The sequence below is a fragment of the Cydia fagiglandana genome, chromosome 7 (genome assembly GCF_963556715.1).
Source record: "Cydia fagiglandana chromosome 7, ilCydFagi1.1, whole genome shotgun sequence".
Lineage (NCBI taxonomy): Eukaryota > Metazoa > Arthropoda > Insecta > Lepidoptera > Tortricidae > Cydia > Cydia fagiglandana.
The window spans coordinates 20,156,683-20,177,017 of record NC_085938.1 but is presented as its reverse complement, the minus strand read 5'-3'; the positions used below and the strand labels follow the sequence as shown (position 1 = coordinate 20,177,017).

Sequence of the window (20,335 nt, the reverse complement as noted above, 5' to 3'; positions counted from 1 at the left end):
ATTTCTGATATCATAATGACACCATTCCGAAGTAAAAACACATAAAATATGAAAAAAATACTTTTTTTTTAATTCTCTTCACGCTTAAACTGCTGAACCAATTTAGTTAATATTTGGTACAGAGATAGTTTGAGTCCCAGGGAATAACATAGCATACTTTTAATCTCAATAATCATCTCTTAAGGGTGTGGAAAGGGAGGAGGAAATTTGTATGGGGATTCAATAACCGCTGAACCGCTTTAGATAAAATTCGGTAGAGAGATCGTTTGAGTCCCAGGGAAGAACATAGAATAGTTTTTATTCCAAAAAAAACCTTAAAAATGAAAGGTAAGGTATAGGATTGTATGGGAAATCAATAAACGCTGAACCGATTTCGATGAAATCTATGTCTACATCTTTGATTTAGTTGAAAATGATACTAAACTTGACTAAACTTAACCTCAAACGTCGCAGACGCTTAAACCCCCCCCCCCACCCCCCACCTGCATCAAAAATCTGGGTGGCTCCACTTCTTATCCATCCATCCTTGGGTCCTAAGGACCAATCCTGCTAAAGGAAATCTCTTGTTCATGCAACGCCGTGGTTGACCTTTTTTTGCTCTGAGCAAACACAACTATGTACTTAGAAGTCACTTTTAACCTCGTGCCACCCGTCATTGTTTTTATAGTTTTTTATTTTATTGTACAAAATAAAAATGTACCATCACTAAACGGATCATTATCTCAAATGATCTCAGTGGGTGGCGCGAACACAAACATTATTTACTCTCCAATATCAGTACTTATTTATATTTGGTTCTTAGAACTGATAACAAGCACTCCGCCGCCAATACTTTGACAAAAACTCGCTCAATCATCAACTATATACCAAACTGATTTCCGTGCTCACTACACAAACATGCTGTTTTGCAGAAATTTTTGTTCCTTTATGTTTAACTTCAGAAAAATATCGTTGCTTTTTTTGTAGCTATTTATTAGCGACTTTCCTGTTAAGGGGCCGTCTATTACGGGCTTTGCATATTTATTTAAGTGGTAGCAATTACAAAAATTAAGTGTAGCTGAAAGCAGTCGTAAAATATTGTAAATGCAATTTTAATATTTGAAGTAATCATTTTTATTTCTTAGATGTTCACATTTAATATATAAGGATACTTTTCGAAAATGTTCAGAGTATCACACTTTATAATTTTAAAGCACTGAAAACCCCAAAGCGGGCCTTTTATCTACATGTATTTAGTAGTAAGTACATATATCTCCTTATATCCCGTATATTTAAGGTATGGAGAAGACCGGCATATAAAATTTCTTGCAGGGAAGACCGTCATAATAGATCAAAAACTCTCATTAGTCGTACATACGAGTATTTGTATACGTACGTTGCTCAGACATTCAGGAAGGAAGAGCTTCATTCCTTCAGCTCCACCGACCTTCTGTAAGTAGAGTATGTTTAGGCAAGATTTAAAAGCGACAAAATAGCTTGTAGACGGTCTTCCCTTGTTGGCGGTCTTCTCCACACGGACTTTAGAAGAATCCTTTATTCAGTTGCGTTGGTTTTAATGCGTGGAATAGGCGCAAATATATGATCTTAACAGAAATTTAAATAATAAAATTTCAGTGGGTGAGATTCAGGCATTTAATATATTTAAATGGACTGGTCAGTCCTGAAAACCAAAAATACATAGTACTTATAAAATGGTGTAAAATCTGTAAAATACATCTCGGTTGTGCTGCTCAAATCATAGCATTTTACAAGCTTTTGTTTAGTTTCACCTGACCGTTGTCTGTGTGTAATCAAATCTTGCAAGTTAAATTTGATCCACTTCCCGGTTTCCGATTGAGCTGAAATTTTGCATACATACCTAAGTCGGGTGACAATGCAATATTATGGTGTCATCGAGCTGATCTGATGATGGAGCCCGGAAGTGGCCGTAGGAACTATGTGATAAAACAACGAAACCTAATTGTGTTTGGGGTTTTTAGACTTATCTCGATTAGCATTATTTAGTTGCCTGTGGAAAGAAAAGTACAGTCAGGGATAAAAGCTTGTACCAAAAATGAAATTTTTGCCAAAAACTTATTACGAGTACAAACTTATTACACATGTATGCCTGTATGGTGGCCTCGTGCTCTTTGTAAACGCTTCACAGTGCGATATCTGTGTAGCCTGTGCGTGATTCCACATGTAATAGCCAACGCAGCGCAGCAGCTGTAAACCCAGCTACGCCAACTTTAATCACACCGACATTTTTCCAGATGCAGGGCTTAAGACAAAAATCCAACACGTCTAGCGGTCGCACTCGCACTACTGTCACGTTCCGCAGCAGCAACCACCAGAAGACGTGTGCCCCGAGCATCCAGTACGGGAAGGTGGCCCGCACCACCTCGCTGAAGGACAACGGCTGGAGAGGCGAGAAAACTCCACAGTTCCTGTAAAAAGGCGCAGAACGTACGTCACGTTTGACGTTGATGTTTAGGCGTTTAAAGGTGACAATCCATTTCCAACGACAGCTGCACTACTGTTCATTTTACTATGGAAATCGACAATGACAGCGACGCGTTCAGTACCAGTAGTGCAGCTGCGGTTAGAAATGGAATGTTACCATTATGTGCGATTCCTTACTTGACTGCAAAATAAATCATGTCTGTATGTCCTTGGAATAGCCTTTAATGTAGCAAAAGGGTGGAATCTCATTTGGTGTCATGTGACAGGGTAGTGAACTTGTGCGACTTAGAATAAGAAATATCTACAAGACAAAAAGTTTAAGAGCTTCCGCTAGCTAACGCGGGTACACGGAGCGGGCGCACGCACGCGGATGCTATTGTAGGTAAAATCAGTCGCACGCGTCCGCGACAGTTAACGTTGCTCATGCTATTTTAGATTATTCCGTTCATCCGCTTCGTACAACCGCGCCATCTAGTGGACGCCCTAAGCGGTTAGAAAGATGATTGCAAGTAAATATTAAGAAACGTGTATTTGAAATTAAGTGAGGTAAGAGTACTTATAAGTATTAGTCAAATTATTTTATTTAATAATAATAAATTCATTTCTAAAAGTTAATTTTGCACAAATGAATCGTCAATCAATCTAGTCATATGCTTAAGACATTTTGTAAATAATAGGGAAATTACAACTTAATTACAAATTAATTTTTAGAATCTACAAACCCAACCAACACAACAATAATCAATCGATTATTACTTACTTCTTTACCATCTCGGCGAATTACCATTAGAATTCTCGGCGATAGCCTTTACGAGCTGTTGTGATGAAAAGAGTATTGTTAGGTACCTGTGTTATTGTTTCCATTCTTTCTCTTTTCTTTGACCTTATTTTACATATTATGAGCCGTTTCACGTCATAAAGCAGGCCACTGACGAGCCTTCCAAATGGATGCCGTTACAATGGATTCATCCAAATGGACGGCATCCTAATACTAAACATTGTACGTTTTTGACATTCACGGACCGATTTTGGAATGTAGCCACGCTATTTGGACTGTTGGAAGGTTCGTCAGTGGCCACCTTAAGACATGATTGATGCAATCTAACTTAACGTGTCCTTGTTCGTTCTATCGTTTGGAATCAACAAAGCTTGAAATAGATGTTGTTTTATTAAACTTTGCACATATTTACTTAGGATCGGACCTTACGCCCTGTACTTTGTAGACTTATAACCTACGACCTTCTTTGAAAGGCACGCATCGTACATTTAGAGTATTGATGAAATTTGCATATATTTTTTTCACTGATGGCTTGGGTTTATAAATTAGATGTACTTGTATAGGTTTTACAATCGATTCCAAACGCTCAAAATAAATCTTAAACTCAAATAAACTAGAGTTAGGGTCGATTGCCATATTGTTCGATACCAACTCACGTGCGAGATTTGTCAAAATTGTATGCAATTGACATTTCATTTCGAATAAAATATCATCTCGACTGATATTAGAATAGGGGTCAAATCAAATAGCTTTTTTTCAGAGATGTTAAAAATTTGAATGTCATTACCAAATCGATTGTGATATTTATTAAGTATAGTAATGAAGTTATTACAACATTTTCAAAGTTAAGCAATTTGCTGTAACAAATAAAAACTGTTTATGTTGGCCATTATTGACAGATTTTGAAGGTATCATAGAGAATTTATGATATGTGTGTAGATAAAATATAATTAAATAATTATAATATGAATAGAATATAATAGAATAATGTATTGATATACAAATGCATCATAATTTTTAGGGCTTTCTTTTCTCGACTTTAAAATTCGGTATCTTGTCGATGTTCTGACCTGAGACAGGAAGATATAGAATATATTTATATATAACATTTCAATTATATTATATTATGTTTTCTAAATTATTCGCACAACGATTTATTATATAAGTACGCATTTGTTAATCTGTCCTTACTCATTGCAGTTTTTCATTATAATATAATACAAAAATGTTTCTATACGATATTTCTGAATGTAAGTACCTACACGAACATAATGTTTTTATTACATTTTGCACATACTTGTACATACTTATGTACTCCATTAAAAAAACCATCAGAATCTGATTGTATGATAACTTGATAAGTTTGATAACCTATCTTAATCGCCTTCTAGTTAGTGTGTAAATAAATTATTTAGGTGTAATCTAAGTTAGTTTTATTGTACCAAGGGGTAGGTAGGTATATATGTTGCCGCCGTGCAGGTCAGGATAGCGACGACTCAAATAAAAAAGCTTCGATTTGTAGTCAAATGATATATTCTTCCAATAGGTACAGATTTACTGTAAGCGTTTAATTGCCAAAACGGGCAAATGCAGAAATTGGTTGATAGTAAGGATATTGATGAAAAAGTGATTTGCATGATTTGAAATAGTACAATAGTTATTTGTTTTACAAGGGGGCAAAGTTGTTGTTTAACCGATCGTGCTAATAGTGATACCCGAGCAAGCGAAAGATTCCAAAATTGAACCACGAGCGTAGCGAGTGGTTCGAAAAATGGAATCTTGAGCGTTGCGAGGGTTTCAAAGCACGAGGGTTAAACAAAATTTGCCCCCGATGAAACACAAAATTTTTCACCACACCAACCCGAAGCAAATATTAAATGTAAAATATCAAACAAAATCAAACCAAATCAAATCCAAATGAATGTTATTAAATATTTATCATCCAAAATCATCATTTAAAAGTCAATTCTACCAGCAAACATAAGAAAACAACTTACTTTATTATTTTTCCTCACATGTGGATAAAATGCAACTTTGCTATTCGTTTTTGAAGTGCAAAGTAATTCTTTCCGAGCTGGTGTGGTGAAAAATGACTTTTAATTTAGTTGCCTCTAATTGGCTGCGATCAACGACGATACAAAATATATGGAGCACTGCTAATGGTGCTTTAGAAAAAGCTTCCGAATGCTAGCCGAGCCGACCGCTGTGCTTAGCTACTGCATTAGGAATATATTGGGGTTTTATACAATTAAAAGGTAGCGTTCGCAAATCGCAACATACATCATCGAATAGCATGCCTATTTTTTAATAAATCACCATAAACATAAACCACACATACCTTTTTTAAATACCTTGATAATTATAACGGAGGTTAAAACAAAGTGTAATTTTTTCCTTGGTAACATTTTACCTATAACTATGAAATGTTAAATTTTATTTAATATTTTGTTATGGATACATTTTATCCATTTAAAAAATGCTAAAACTATAAATAGAAATATAAAAATATAATTTATATTTATATATTTCTTACTGTATAGCATTCAATTCAATTCAATAAAAAAGTAAGCTATTTCTTTATTAATACATTTTAAGTAGTTTGTAAAAAACTAATGTTAAAATACATAACATAGGTTTGTAAAAAATATACGTAATAGTTATTAGAGCATATACAAAACTAAACATAAGTAGGCGCACTGCATCTAGTCAATCGTATTTTAATGAATGTATTTTATGTTGTATCGAATCATAACGATAAAACGCTCTGATGATGTACCAAAAGAAATTATTTAAAAAGAGAATAAAGTGCAAATTTATAGATCTATAAATTGTTTTCCTATGGTGAGTTGTCTTTGATCACCTTTATCATTACAAGGGTCTAATTTATATACGTAAGGTACGTTGGGGTAAGATTGAAAATGTTTTTTCATGAGGGGTAAGTTAAAAAGTCGCCCGTAATGCTTCGGGATACGGACGATTTTTTGACTTACCCCTCCAAAAAACCTTCAATCTTACCCCAACGCACCTTAACCCAATCCCAAAATAGTTATTTACGATACAAGTGCGAAAAAGAGGAAATTCGAAACGAGTGGCGATAAATTAAAACACGACCGAAGGGAGTGTTTTAAATCGACACGAATTGCGAATTACCTATTCGCACGTGTATCGTACAACGTTTTACAGTACATATGGCCCTTTAAACTTTTGACATCGCACGAAAAGTGTTATTTTACGCACTAGTGCGGGAAAATAGGACCATATGTATATGTACTGTAAATACTATTTAGCAGGCAATAAAAATATAGAACGGTGAGCTAGTGATATACAAACAGCAATCAGTGGACCTTATGCCTTTTGTAATAAGGTTTACGACCTGGCAGTTAATAGTGTGGGCGTTGATACAGATTACACGTAAATAATATTAATGTTATAACAAACATATATAATGAATCATTTTATGGACTTACCTTACAAGGCCGTAAACCTTATTGTACAAAATAAATAAAAAAATATCTGTTGTTCATTCAAAATCTTTTATTTCACTATGACATTCGCAACTTATCTATCAGAGAAACAAATAAAAAGTTTCTAAAGACAAATAATTATACATATACCTAACATATTCGTAGTTATGTTTTACAGCGTTTGTAGATTTACACAAAAGTGAGATGTGAGAATTAGGTTTTTCTATTCAGTGTATTGTATTCTCATTTCGCAGCAGCATGTAATACAGAGTTATAAAAGAGAGCCTGAAATAAATGAAGGGATCAGTGGTTTAACAGTGACAGTGTACTATGGAACAAATTGATTCCTGGCGAACTGTTAAACCTTTTCACATTTTTTCTGAGAAGTCTCTATGTCATTGTCACTGTCACTGGTATACCTCTCTACCATCAGCCCATAGCCATCGTCAATTCTAGCAGTAAGTCATCATCTCTTCCACCGTGCACGGCTTGTCGCAGCACTCCGTGACAATTCCGACTGACTTCTTCCCTCTGACACCATTCAATCTCTGAGCTGTGGCATCTGCCAGCCACGGTGAAATGTACTGTGATCCGTAGTCATAAAACTCATGGTGCGGTGATCGTTTTTCTTGACTGTAATATTTCTCGTAACAAAGCCCCGCCAAGGTCCTCGATAGTTGTCTCCCGCAGTATATCTGAGCCGAATCTTCAGCTGCCGCAATAGTTACGATGGCCAAGAGGATTGCTACCTGGATCTTCATGGTTGGTGTTTGTTGGAAGGGTGGGTCGAGACTGTGCTGAGTGATTTAGTAACAGCCCTTTTATACCACAGGCTCATTATTATTCAGTATTTAAAGTGGATGAATTTTATGAGCTTGGTTAATGAGATGAGACGTAGGTGTGTAGGACGTCTAAAATATGTCACTACTTATGACGTCGATTATTACATTGTGGATAATATTATCATATATGAAGCGTAGGAAAATATGTATATGTTTAAAAATAACTTTCAGTGTCGTCTATTTTACCACCTCCTAAGGCGCCTAACCGTTACTAAGACGAAAGTGGAAGCCCCGCGCGTAATCGCCTTTTCATACAAACGTAGTCCTCATTTTCCTTTTTGGATTATTGAAAACATTATTGAAAATATTTTGACACAATTTGTTGTATACCTATCAACTACAGTTATGCAGTTGCATTTAAAAAATTGTATGAAATCTGTTATACGCCCCTAAATTTTAACAAAATTAAAAAATGTAGATAAATCAAACGTAAGGGGCATAGCAATGGTTAATATACATCCAATAGTTATTTAATTAATAAGTTAGTCATTTAATGCATACAAACTTAATATACATACCCATAACATACATTATTAAATAACCAACCTACAAAACTTAATAACTAAATCTAAAACAAATAACTACAAACTTTGGAATGGTGCCGTAGATGCTGGCTGCATTTCCTCACTATATCGCAATACCTATATAAGGTAAGTACCCCTATTAACGACCCCATTAAAATTGGCATTAATTACCGCGGTATGTACAAAATAGCGTTTAATAAGAAAGCTCATTAACTTTCTTTGAATCTAAGAAAACAGAAATAAAGCCTTATCTTTTGACTGTCGAATAAGTATAACATTACTACGAAAACATCACACAAACAAATCGAAAAACGTAAACTAGCGTATCAAGAGCGCAAGATTTGGTTGCTCCATACTAACACGCAACACCTCAAGTAAGTAAACGCGTATTCTATTTAGTGATTAGCATAATAATGGTAAATATTATGGAAAGACTAAGACTTGAGATTGATTCTTAGTTATTATTTTTATAATTCCCAAATACTTTATTTGCGATATTTGCTCGCCAATAGGGAAAAAAATAGGAAATTAAAAACCTCGGTGTTAGGTTCCATTTTCTTTGTGTGACACCTAATTTCGAGGTATACCTCGGTAATAACGGAAACGGTATTTTAGATTCGAGCGATCTTATATTCATATATAAATGCACATTTTCTTGACTTTTGATGTTATTGAATTATTTAACCACCTATAAAACTAAAGAGCTATTAACGTGGTATGAAATCTATGCAAGGACTCTTAATTTTGATTACAATTTTAGACACCTTCTCAGACGTTTTCTTAGAAACCCTTATGTGAGAAACTCGTTCAAGTATTGATATAAAAACAGAAGTATGGTTATAAAGTTTATTTTAACCATTGTTTTGTAATATTTGGAATCATCCATATTGATCGTATTAATAAAATACAAGATAACTATTTATTTTGATTAGTCGTAAATGAGTTTTAAAATTATTTGAATTGAACCGTTTAACGATGGTCAGAAAAGACATCACTCGGTAATAAGCTGTATGAGAACCTAATACAGACCCACCCAAAACTTTCATGGCTTCGAAATTAATAGGTTCTTAAAATACCTAATACTTTTGATACTCTTTTGTATACCAGGTACATATATATAAAGGTATATATAAAGGTTCTTAAAATTCAAGGGCCGAAGACAGGCCAAGGATTTTCAGACCTAATGTTGTACCGTTGCACACAATATTTTTTATAAGTCAGCAAACATAAAATGATATATAAAGTCAAAGTAAATATTGGTTTTTAGATCTTTGCCTAGAAAATAGATTTTTTTTAATACAACTCTTGGCTATTGTGATATTTCTGATCATATAGACAAAGGATACGGCCCCCTACGCACCGCGCTTCAAATGTAGCTGGTTTAGATATCACTGGAAGTCATTTAATCGACAAATAGAAGTGTTGGAGTAGAAAAATATATTTTATGTTACCTATATATAAAATAGACACACAACACAAACATACAACATTACATTACACAGATCTTGTATATGTATTGTGTAGAATATAATTGTGATAGCTTGAACGTTTTGGCGCAATTTGCCCTCCACGTCCGGTTGAAATAATAAAGTACCTATTTATTTAACGTAGATAGGTAATAAATTAAACCAGAATTTCGACAGCATCACACTTGCTCGTAAAGGGTACCACGATGTTTTAGCGTTAAAGGATCCAACTATTTCTAATATAAATTCAATAATTAAATAAGTCTTATAATATGAAAAGCGTAGGTATTGAATATACTATATTTTATCCATTATTGTCAAATAAATAATATTTATCATAATTATGGAACTAAAAATGCAACGAGTTATCTACCCTCGTAAAAAGGAACCCACATCCGCGGTATTTGGGTAACAGTGGTCCATTACCTCGGTAATAGGCGATTTCGACATTTTGGTTTTGATAATTATTTTTTCCTTTATAATTTTCTAAAACGAGGCCAGAAATTAAAATAATATAAACTTTAATTAACAAACTAACATAAAAAAATATGTCTTGGTCCATACACCGCCGGTTTATGCTTAATTTTTGGCTCTTTTTGGGAAACTTGCTTAACCCCCTCGTTAATAGGGGTACTTACCTTATTATTTGTGCGTACATAGTATACATACCGGGTGTGGCCTGTAATAAGAGCAAAATATTAAACTGTAGGCTGTACTCCTCATACTGATCAACATTTCTTCAGCAACTTTTAAAAAATAACTTGTGGTTTGATTTTGAATACACTTTAAAGTTTATTCTAAGGCGCAATGTATTGCGAATTTTGTTATGTTTAAGGCGTGACAAGCAACGTCAATCACAATGATATGGCGTGGCGATGGCATCCATTGAAGGTAATATTTATTTTGTATGAAAAATAGGGAGTCTAAATACTTCATCATTTTTTAAAGTTGTTAAACAAAAGTGTCACCGTTTGAGGAGTATAATCTATGTTTTAATTATTTGCTCGTGTTACAGGCCACACCCGGTATATAAAATTACGTAAAAATAATATCATTAATATCCATAATCTCAACATCCATAGAGGAAAATGGGGGCTACGTTTGTATGGAGAAACGGTCGTCCCCTTTACTCTTAACTTTTCCTTATTCCACGTGTCACGATTTATTTGAGCGTAACATTTATAAACGAGTAGTGCGTTGTATGTACAGTCATCTGCGATAATCACAACCAAGGCCGCAAATATATGTAACACGCTAAGAATTGTGCGCTACAAATATAAACAATAATATAATAGTAATATGATGTAGTGGTAGTGATAGTATAGTAGTAATATGATCGTGTCATTTATATATTTAGGTATGCGGCCTTCGTTGTTTAACATATTATTGCAGGTACAGTCACCTGCAATAATATGTTACTCTTCGGAGGCCCCAAAAATATATGACACGCTCTTATGGCTCTACAAATAAGATTGTGTCAGATATTTTTGCGGCCTTCGTTGTTTAACATATTATTGCAGGTACACTCATTGTTAAATTAGAAATTACTTAATGACGTCAAAACAGTGCATTTATTTTGGGTAGCATAGCTCTTACATTATGTCAAATACAATCGCAATCGCACCAGCCGGGCTAGCACATGATTGGCGCGACAGTATCTCGCCGCAAGATAGACTACCCGTATCACTTTAATTAATACTGTTAGTAAAAAATCGGGCAAGTGCGAGTCGGACTCGCGCACGAAGGGTTCCGTACCATAAAGCAAAAAAAAACGGAATAAAAATGGCAAAAAGAAAACGGTCACCCATCCAAGTACTGACCACGCCCGACGTTGCTTAACTTTGGTCAAAAATCACGTTTGCTGTATGGGAGCCCCACTTAAATCTTTATTTTATTCTGTTTTTAGTATTTGTTGTTATAGGGGCAACAGAAATACATCATCTGTGAACATTTCAACTGTCTAGCTATCACGGTTCGTGAGATACAGCCTGGTGACAGATGGACGGACGGACGGACGGACGGACGGACAGCGAAGTTTTAGTAATAGGGTCCCGTTTTACCCTTTGGGTACGGAACCCTAAAAACGGGTAGTCTATCTCTCGGCGAGATACTGTCACACCAATCATGTGCTTGGCCTACTGTCGGCAGATAACAGTGTTGGCAAAGAAAATCCTGAAATTGATGATATTTAGGTAATTGTAAAAAAATAACCGAGAATAAATTGTATTTGTTTTTATTTACAGTATTTCGTAGGTACATTTGAATGTATTTTTACACACAGCTACCGGTGTGGTAACGGAAAGTTTCCAAAATCATAAAATTTTGCAAAACTTCTTTGTATTTATAAAAATAAAAATAGATTTTTTAGAGTCAGACCAATATAAGTCTACAACGATTCTGATAGCACACACAGTGCAAGTGTTATTTTAAACAAACTTCTATAAAAATGATGACTATAATGATGACATATATGACCTATAAATAACACATGCACTGCGTAAAGTGCGTAATGCTATCAAAATCGTTGCAGACTACTCTTGGTCTAATCCAAGGAATTTTCCAATTATTCTGAGTCTTTCCGCAAATAACACACCTGAACACAGCGCGCTGAGGAGTTTATCCTATATATCACCCCTGCTATAGTAGCCGCATCACCAAATGGCGCCTGAGGTCATAACGCCATCTCTTTCGCTCTTGGTTGGGCTTAAAAAAAGTAAAGGAGATAGCATTATAGCCTCATTCGCCAATTAGTATTGCGGTGAGTATAATTAGTGAAGAAAGAAGGTCGTTAGAGAGCCCAGACGCGCACGTAGTCGACCTGCAGAGAGGCGTCCTGGCCGTCGTTCACGTCCAGGTTCCAGGTCGGCAGCCACGCATTCTGAGCGAGCCAGAAGTCTGTCATAGCCTGAAATTTAAATAATATATATATTTGAGAATAAGAGGGCCTATAGTATTTTACGAGCTTTTATTTACTTTCATCTGACCGATGTCTGTATGTCTGTAATCAAATCTTGCAAGTTAAATTTGATCCACTGCCCGGTTTCCGATTGAGCTGAAATTTTGCATACATACGTAAGTCGGGTGACAATGCAATATTATGGTGTCATGGAGCCGAGCTGATTATGGAGACCGGAGGTGGCCATAGAAACTATGTGATAAAACAACGAAAACTAATTGTGTTTGGGATTTTTAGAATTGTCTCGACGAGTATTAGTTGCCCGTGGAAAGAAAAGTACAGTCAGCGATAAAAGCTTTTTAGTTTTTTATTTCTTAGCCCGTTATAGTGTCCCACTGCTGGGTAAATCCTCTCCCCTTGATCTCCACCTTTGTTGTGCTTTTTCCGGCCAGTTACTGATGAAGGTTTTATGGTTATAAAATTATAAATTTTATGGAACATCTTCCAACGTACGCTGTTTGAAAAATACTTACAACTTAGGTAGGTATATAGTTTAGTTCATGGCTATATTTCTATTTATTGCCTTTTCCTCTCTCGGATTAATAACGTTTCAATATTGGGTAACACTAGAAATACAGCCGGTGCAGGTTAAGAAAAATTTCATTATTAATGATTTATTAAATGTTTTTGGAAGTATTAATAAAATTCCATAGCAAATATATACCAAAAATAGGTAAACTATTTCCATGTGAAATGTCCGATTTTTTTAATGTAGAGAATTTCATGATTTTGCAAGTTTTTTGTCAACACATCAGTAGATAAGTAGTTTTATTTATTGAGGTGTGCAAGAAAGAGTATTTGTAAATATTGTATTGTAAGTAGGTATCTGACACAGATGAAAAGGCCTATTATTATTATTGTAAGCAGGTATAGATAGACCCTTAGAAAAAACTTACAGTAGGAGAGCCATTCCACCAAGGCTTGGGGGACGGGTTGGATACGCCATCGGGGAAGAATCCGTTGGTGCCGCCGACCGCCAGGTTCATGATGATGTAGAACTGAAGCAAACAATAAATAAATGTTTATAAGTAGACCAAAATATATTATTTGTCTTTAATTAGTTTTCTTGGGCTCATCGAGTGGTCAATGTAATGGCTCCTCTACACGATGGGCCAACGCCGGCCACTCCAAGGGACGCATTTATGCGTTAGAGGGAGCAAGTGATATTGCTATCTCATTCTACCGCATAACTGCGTCCCTTGGAGTGGCGTTGGCTGATCGTGTAGAGGAGCCATAAAATAGGTAACATTGGAGTTAGACCAAAGAAAAGTCTGCTTACGATTTGATAGCACACGCAGTACAAGTGTCATTTAAATATACTTCATAATTTCATAGAAGTTTGACATTTAGAATAATACTTGCACTAGGAGTGCTATCAAAATCGTTGCAGACATATCTTGGTTCAAATCTAGTTATTTATTAATTATTAAATCCCACATTATACAGGGTGTTACTGACCATCGGGCTTTAAATCCAGGGCTCGATTCTACTCGCTAAACTGAGCTACTTTTATTATGGCACCAACCGCGAAATCCCGAAAAAAATTTTTACGTTTTCATACATTGTGTCTGATCAGATGTCAAACGTTTTCTATGGAAAAGCCTAACATTTTTCCCCGATTTTAGGGTTGGTCCCATAGTAAAAGTAGCTTAGTTTAGCGAGTAAAATCAAGCCCTGGAATTAAAGCGCCATGGTCAGACACATACTGTATAGGTATTTCGTTTTTCTTCTTTGAGTCTCAAGTACTGAACAAATGTAACCCGCATACAAGGGTACAGCGTAAAAAATTGCTTTTGATTCTCTTAACCATACGATAAAATGTGTTAGACCCAGTTCCTGTAAGTAGACTGTTTGTAAAAGTACCTTCTGGTCGAAAGGCGCCATCTTGGAGCCGTAGCGCCAAGGATTGCTGATGTCCCGTCCTTGGCCGAAGCCGCCATATTCCCAGAACCCACCGTTACCCGGAGTGACGCGGCCCAGCTCCACGTCATCGATGCTGAACCTTAGAAAGTCTGGAAAGAAGGAGCAGAGATTATTTTCATCATCATCATCATCTCAGCCATAAGATGTCCACTGCTGAACATAGGCCTCCCCCTTGGACCTCCATACGTGTCGGATGGGGGGTGAATGCCATAATCGCCACGCTTGGCAGGCGGGTTGGCGATCGCGTACACCGAATTTTAATTTTACAAGTAACCAAACAGTGGGCTGTCAAATGATTTAAAATTGTGATTTGACCAGAGCGTTAGGTTACAAATCCGACAACCTTTAAAAATACAGCAGGCATGATTTTTCATTCATTGATTGATTTCATTGATCAAGATCATGCGTTATATGTTTTCTGCTGTGCTGCCTCCTGATCTTGTTTTAGATACGTAAATACATCAAGGTTATATTTTTAGTAGGTACTAGTTTATTCATGAAGAAAATCTAAAATAAATAATTTGTCCTTGTCTACTTGTCCGATGGGTGTAACGTTAGCAACACTGAAGTCAAATAGTTACCTGGCGTCCATTCAAGCTGGTAGCGATGGAAGTTGCTATTGTACCCATTGGTATTCCTCCTGACCCAGTGAGCGCGATCCCAGCCGTTCAGCTCGGGGTAGGGCCCGTAGTGCAGGGTCGAGCCGGCCTCTTGGGTGCCGATGTGGAGGCCGTTGCTGAGCATGTTGCGGTTGCCGCGGGACTCCACAAGGTCGATCTCGCCAGAGGAAGGCCAGGTTCCGTACACGTTGTGGGCGGGCATCAGCCAGATAGCTTTAAATGGAAAATTTCAGTTGGAGCACAGGGGGTTACTGGTACAGTGGTTCAGGGTTCATAAGAGATTTTGTTTTGAGAATGAGGGATGAAGTTTTTGAGGAGATATGCTATACATAGTATGGATTACTTAGTTATCTAAATTACCTATAGCCAAAACTTAAATTTTGATGTCATAATCATCTCCATATCCTTCTTGGCACCCACCTCGACGCGTCCGTAGCGAAAATTGAACAACTTATTGACTGAGCTCAGGATCGATGATTGAACATCTGATTGGTCCAACTATGTACATCAATCAGATTATTATATTTACCAGGCCACAGCCAGTCTCCAGCGGGCATCTTAGCGCGCACCTCGAGGCGTCCATAGCGGAAGCTGAAGGAGTTGACGGTGCGCACGCGCGCGCTCTTGATTGGGTTCAGTACGTTGGTGGCGGTTCCGGTGCGCTCGCAGCCCCACCATTGCGGGTTTGTACATCTATGGAAAATGGGTATTTTTTTACTTAAAGCGTCGCCTTTGTGTTAATAAAATAAATAATTAGTAACAATCATAAATATAGGCTCCGTCTTGTTCATAAAGTCAAAACTTCTAAGAAAGACCACCTCATTACGGCACGCCTACATCGCTTATCTAAAATGAATGTAATTAAACAAACAGATTGCAGAGCAAAAACAATTACCTACATACTTACGTCAGCAATTAAGTAACGATTAATCTTGACCCCCGATTTATTTCGGGATGATAAGATTACTTAATGCGAATGAATAACACGAGTAAACATTGAAATACCTAGTCGAGCGAGGCAAGGGATCGAAATCTTTTTAGAAGAAACCACGCTAAGAAATGGCTAAGAATAGACAGATTCGGCATTCGGCAACCAAAAAGAAGAATTTAATTTGATTGCTTTTATGTATGTATGTATGTAAACACTTTATTGTACATAAGACAGGTTAAATTACAATGGAACAAAAAATATATATAATGTACAAAGGCGAACTTATCCCTATAAGGGATCTCTTCCAGTCAACCTTTGAGCAATTGAGAGTAAATTAAAACAAACATGATAGACAAACGAACACTATGTACAAAAAAGTAAACTAAGGTTCAATTATTACGCAAGTAAATAATTAAAACCTATAGCCTATAATATAATAATATATACCTACATATTATACACATATATAATACATATTAATAAAGATACACACATAAATATAAATATATATACACTATCACAATTTAATAATAATAAAAAAAAAATACTTAGTACTCAACCAGAACACAAGTCATTGGAGAGCCATAACTTATGCAAATTTTTCTTGAGTGAAGCTACCGACGGTGACTGTCTAAGGGAAACCGGCAACTTGTTCCACAACTGTACAGCGCGCACTGTAAATGACTTAGAGTACGACCGGGTCTTGTTACACGGTACAGCTTACTTTAATTTAGATAATTAGTTTTTTTTTTTCGTATGGTGGTGTTGGGAGACTGGAAGCTTTATGAACGTGCAATGGCGGCTCATTGCTCGTTCAAAGAGCTGAATGCGGCTCAAGAAATATATTTTATTTATATTACGTTAGCAGAGCAAATGCAGTGGTGGCCTCAAAAGGTGACAAGTTTATTTAGTTAGCAAATGATAAAGGCCTCGCAAAGATACTTATGCTGCAAGGAGCCGCGTAATCATAAAGGCTGCCGCTGAGCAGGGGGCCTCTAGCCAAAATGACAATTGTACATCGACATGCTTATATGCTACGAAAAATCTCGTAACTATTTATGTACATTACTTAAATTTCGATTGACGTTTTCCATCATACATGCAAATGGCTATCTGCCAGTGCGGGCAGGAAGAGCGACCACTGATCATTTCTTCCAACGCTGTCCCCTCCACTCGGATTCTGGACCAGCTGAAGATTTGGACTCAGACACGCCTGAGTGGGTTACCTGGCTTAGCGACTTTAGAGCTATACTCTGATTGGCCCTCTTTATGCATGCCATACGATTAAGGGTAACCTTCCATTTCTGACCGTTACCATTATTACGAACTCGTTGGTGTTCTTATTGTCAATTTCCATAGTAAAATGAATTGTAGTGCAGCTGTCGTTGAAAATGGACTGTCACCTTAACAATAATCAATAATTCATCTAGGCTAGGCTTCCTGATGCCATTGCTTCAATCATAGGCCTTTCAGCCTATTGCAGACTATACAAACAGTGTCAGGCAGGGCGACAACGTTTTTCATGGCTGTAGTGTTTTCCACGCGGCAAATCATCGTGGGTGAAGTTTCCTCTTCACAGACACTGCATTGCCTGGGATACAAACGAAGAGACACAGGGTTGCCCAAGACATGTGGCTCTCTCTCGGCCACACCGACTAGATCCGCGGGAAAGACAAGTCAGTAACTCAGTACGCGCGGAGTCGGGTCGGCTGCAGGTGCATAACAGCTGGCACCGAGCCGGGTTTGTTTCAAGTTTTCCTTCTCTGTTGCTATCTCTTCCGTTAAACAGCAGGAGGACCACGTGCAGGCGAGATAAGCCGGGACACAAAGATGTTGTTCCTGTCCCTCCTCCCCTTTGCTGCCATTGCTTAATACAGAGCTAAAATATTGAATAACTTACTGATCAGCAGGAGCTCCACCGTGAATGTTCAAAGTGCCGCTGGCGAGGAAGGCGTTGCCGAACTGGTTGGCCGTCAGCGAAGGCCTGATGTACAGGTTGCCGCTGTGCACGAACGAGTTAGTGCGGTTGTTGCTGTAGTACTGGAACTCCCAGTTCTGTAAGATAATGAAAGATAATAAGAAGAAATAATATGAAATTTTATCAAGGATAATAGGAAAGAATCCTTATATGGACATTTCAATTTAGAGTTTCAGGAACCGTGTCGTGTGTTGCAGGATTTCTAGTGACATACAAACATACAAATACAACACAGCATCATCCCCCCTAAATTCCCTTACAGTAGGCGGAAACAGTGGCTCAGTTCGAACAGTGTCTCAGTCGCCGAAATATCGTCTCTCGAGTTGAAATAAGTTTCAGTGAGTCATTGTACCCGGCTTTTTTTCTACTGTGCCACTGTTCCCTCCTTGACCTTACACCCAATAGGTTACTTTCCCAATAGGATTAGTCAACATATTCAATTACACAAACGGGTCTACCGCGATATAATTTCATTGTTTTTACCTTTAATTCCGACGTTTCAGCTGAGTTGCACCAGCTGTGGTCACGGAAAGACTGACGTCCCAACAAATGTCAACGGAAATATTAATAAAACAACACTAAACTAGTTTATAAAAAAAAAAATATAAATTAAAAATTAGTTTATAGTCTTTCCGTGACCACAGCTGGTGCAACTCAGCTAAAACGTCGGAATTAAAGGTAAAAACAATGAAATTATATCGCGGTAGACCCGTTTGTGTAATTGAATGTGTGTACAAAACGCGAGAGTTTAAAGCTTCTTTTTTTTTGTCTTTTTTAGAACTGTCAAAACGATTTGCTAATATGGAATTTATATGAAAACGAATGTAGTGACGTCACGGTAAACTCACCTACTTTTTATATTTCTATCCGATTTATTAAATAGAAATTGTGTTTAAAAATAACTGCTATCGATGTTTTTCTAATAATTATCTGGTGCTTTATTTCGTCCACGGTGTGAAATAATTTAATTTAAATAGAGGAAACATCCCTATTGGAGACTCGGAAATTGAAACTTGACGTCACTGCTTCTTAGGTTCAGCTCCCTATCCAAAATGTGAAAGACTTTTAAATATTTTTACATTTCAAGTCTCCTCAAGTTTTCCTAAAGACGCGAATTTAGTTCCTACTGCTGATGTTTCACGAACATCTTTTCTTTTATATAAAGGATCAAAATTTCAAGAATTACTTACACCTCCGCCACCAAGCGTGTTCTCATGCTGCCACTTCTCAAGGTCAAACTCGTTAAACTCGTCACTGAAGATCAGATCGCCCGAGCAGACGGTGGCCGGGGCGTGTGAACCGCTCACAGTCGTGACGCTCGGCGTGCACGCCCTACTGAGCGTTGCCAGTGCGGCCAGCCAAAATAATGACGCCCACATCGTGCTGACAAAAAAATCGGTTTATGGCCCCTCTACACGATGGGCCAACGCCGGCCACTCCAAGGGACGCAGCCATGCGGTAGAGTGAGATAGCAATATCACTTGCTCCCTCTAACGCATAAATGCGTCCCTTGGAGTGGCCGGCGTTGGCCCATCGTGTAGAGGAGCCATTACACTCACTTAAGTTTGTATTATCCGTAACTGGCGGGAAAAATACAGCGTGACTTTAACTAGCCGGCCGGAGGCCTATAAAAGGCCGTCCATTTTATTATATTTTTAAGAGACAAATTAAAATCGCATTTATATGCGTGTAAATAAGTGATATTAAAAAAGAAAGATATTATTATATTTCTGGAAACTTATTTTTCCTGAAGGGTAATTAATTGGCACCCATTTTTAAATTTTGTGTTTGTATGATCAAACAGGAAATATACCTAGATCTTCCACAATAAAATTTCATTTTCATTACAGTTATCATATTATTACAAAACGTTAATACATCGTTAACTCATGGAAAAACAAACAACATACTTCCCAACTAACATAAGTAAACACGGTTTTGTTATTGTCCAAAAATACATCAATATTTAAGCCAAACTTTAAGATAACATAAAAACTCACCAGTTATATCCAATCCAATTGCTGCACTGGCAATTTTTCTGATATGATTTACTTAATATTTATACCAACTGAAAAGATGATATGATATGATATTTATGTATGATAGACCATTAGATTGCAATCTTGCAGAATCGAAAACAGCATAATATCCGTGATTTGGTAAATACTGATTAGATAGGTAAAACAAAAATAATTTATTGAAATAATATAAAGTATTTGTTTAGGTACACAAAATCCTCAGCTGACGAAACTTTACTAATAATACGACCATATTACGAGGCGTGTTAACTGTTATAATGTGCTTTCATTACTTCAGTAAATTCACTGTTGCAGAACTATATAAGTATTAATATTATAATTACTTTTATATAATAATTAATAAGACACATACAATGGATTTCCTCGTTTTCA

At 36.8% G+C, this 20,335-nt stretch overlaps 2 protein-coding genes across 2 annotated transcripts in view; one reads left to right on the top strand and one right to left on the bottom strand.

Moving 5' to 3' along the window:
* The window catches only part of LOC134666139 (QRFP-like peptide receptor), a 167,020-nt gene extending 164,558 nt beyond the window's left edge, over positions 1 to 2,462 (top strand). Inside the window, exon 8 of the mRNA XM_063523295.1 lies at positions 2,253 to 2,462. Coding sequence (XP_063379365.1) covers positions 2,253 to 2,432 — 180 coding nt within the window. The 3' untranslated portion in view covers positions 2,433 to 2,462. The remainder of the gene's footprint in view (positions 1 to 2,252) is intronic.
* Positions 2,463 to 12,263: 9,801 nt separating this feature from the next.
* Positions 12,264 to 19,309, bottom strand: LOC134666118 (beta-1,3-glucan-binding protein-like). Its single transcript, XM_063523270.1, has 7 exons — positions 19,115 to 19,309; positions 17,847 to 18,001; positions 15,545 to 15,708; positions 14,977 to 15,228; positions 14,336 to 14,484; positions 13,369 to 13,470; positions 12,264 to 12,421 (listed from the first exon to the last, which is right to left on the bottom strand). The coding sequence occupies exons 1-7, from the start codon at positions 19,301 to 19,303 to the stop codon at positions 12,305 to 12,307; spliced, it is 1,128 nt and encodes a 375-aa protein (XP_063379340.1). The 5' UTR covers positions 19,304 to 19,309; the 3' UTR covers positions 12,264 to 12,304.
* Positions 19,310 to 20,335: the final 1,026 nt, after the last annotated feature.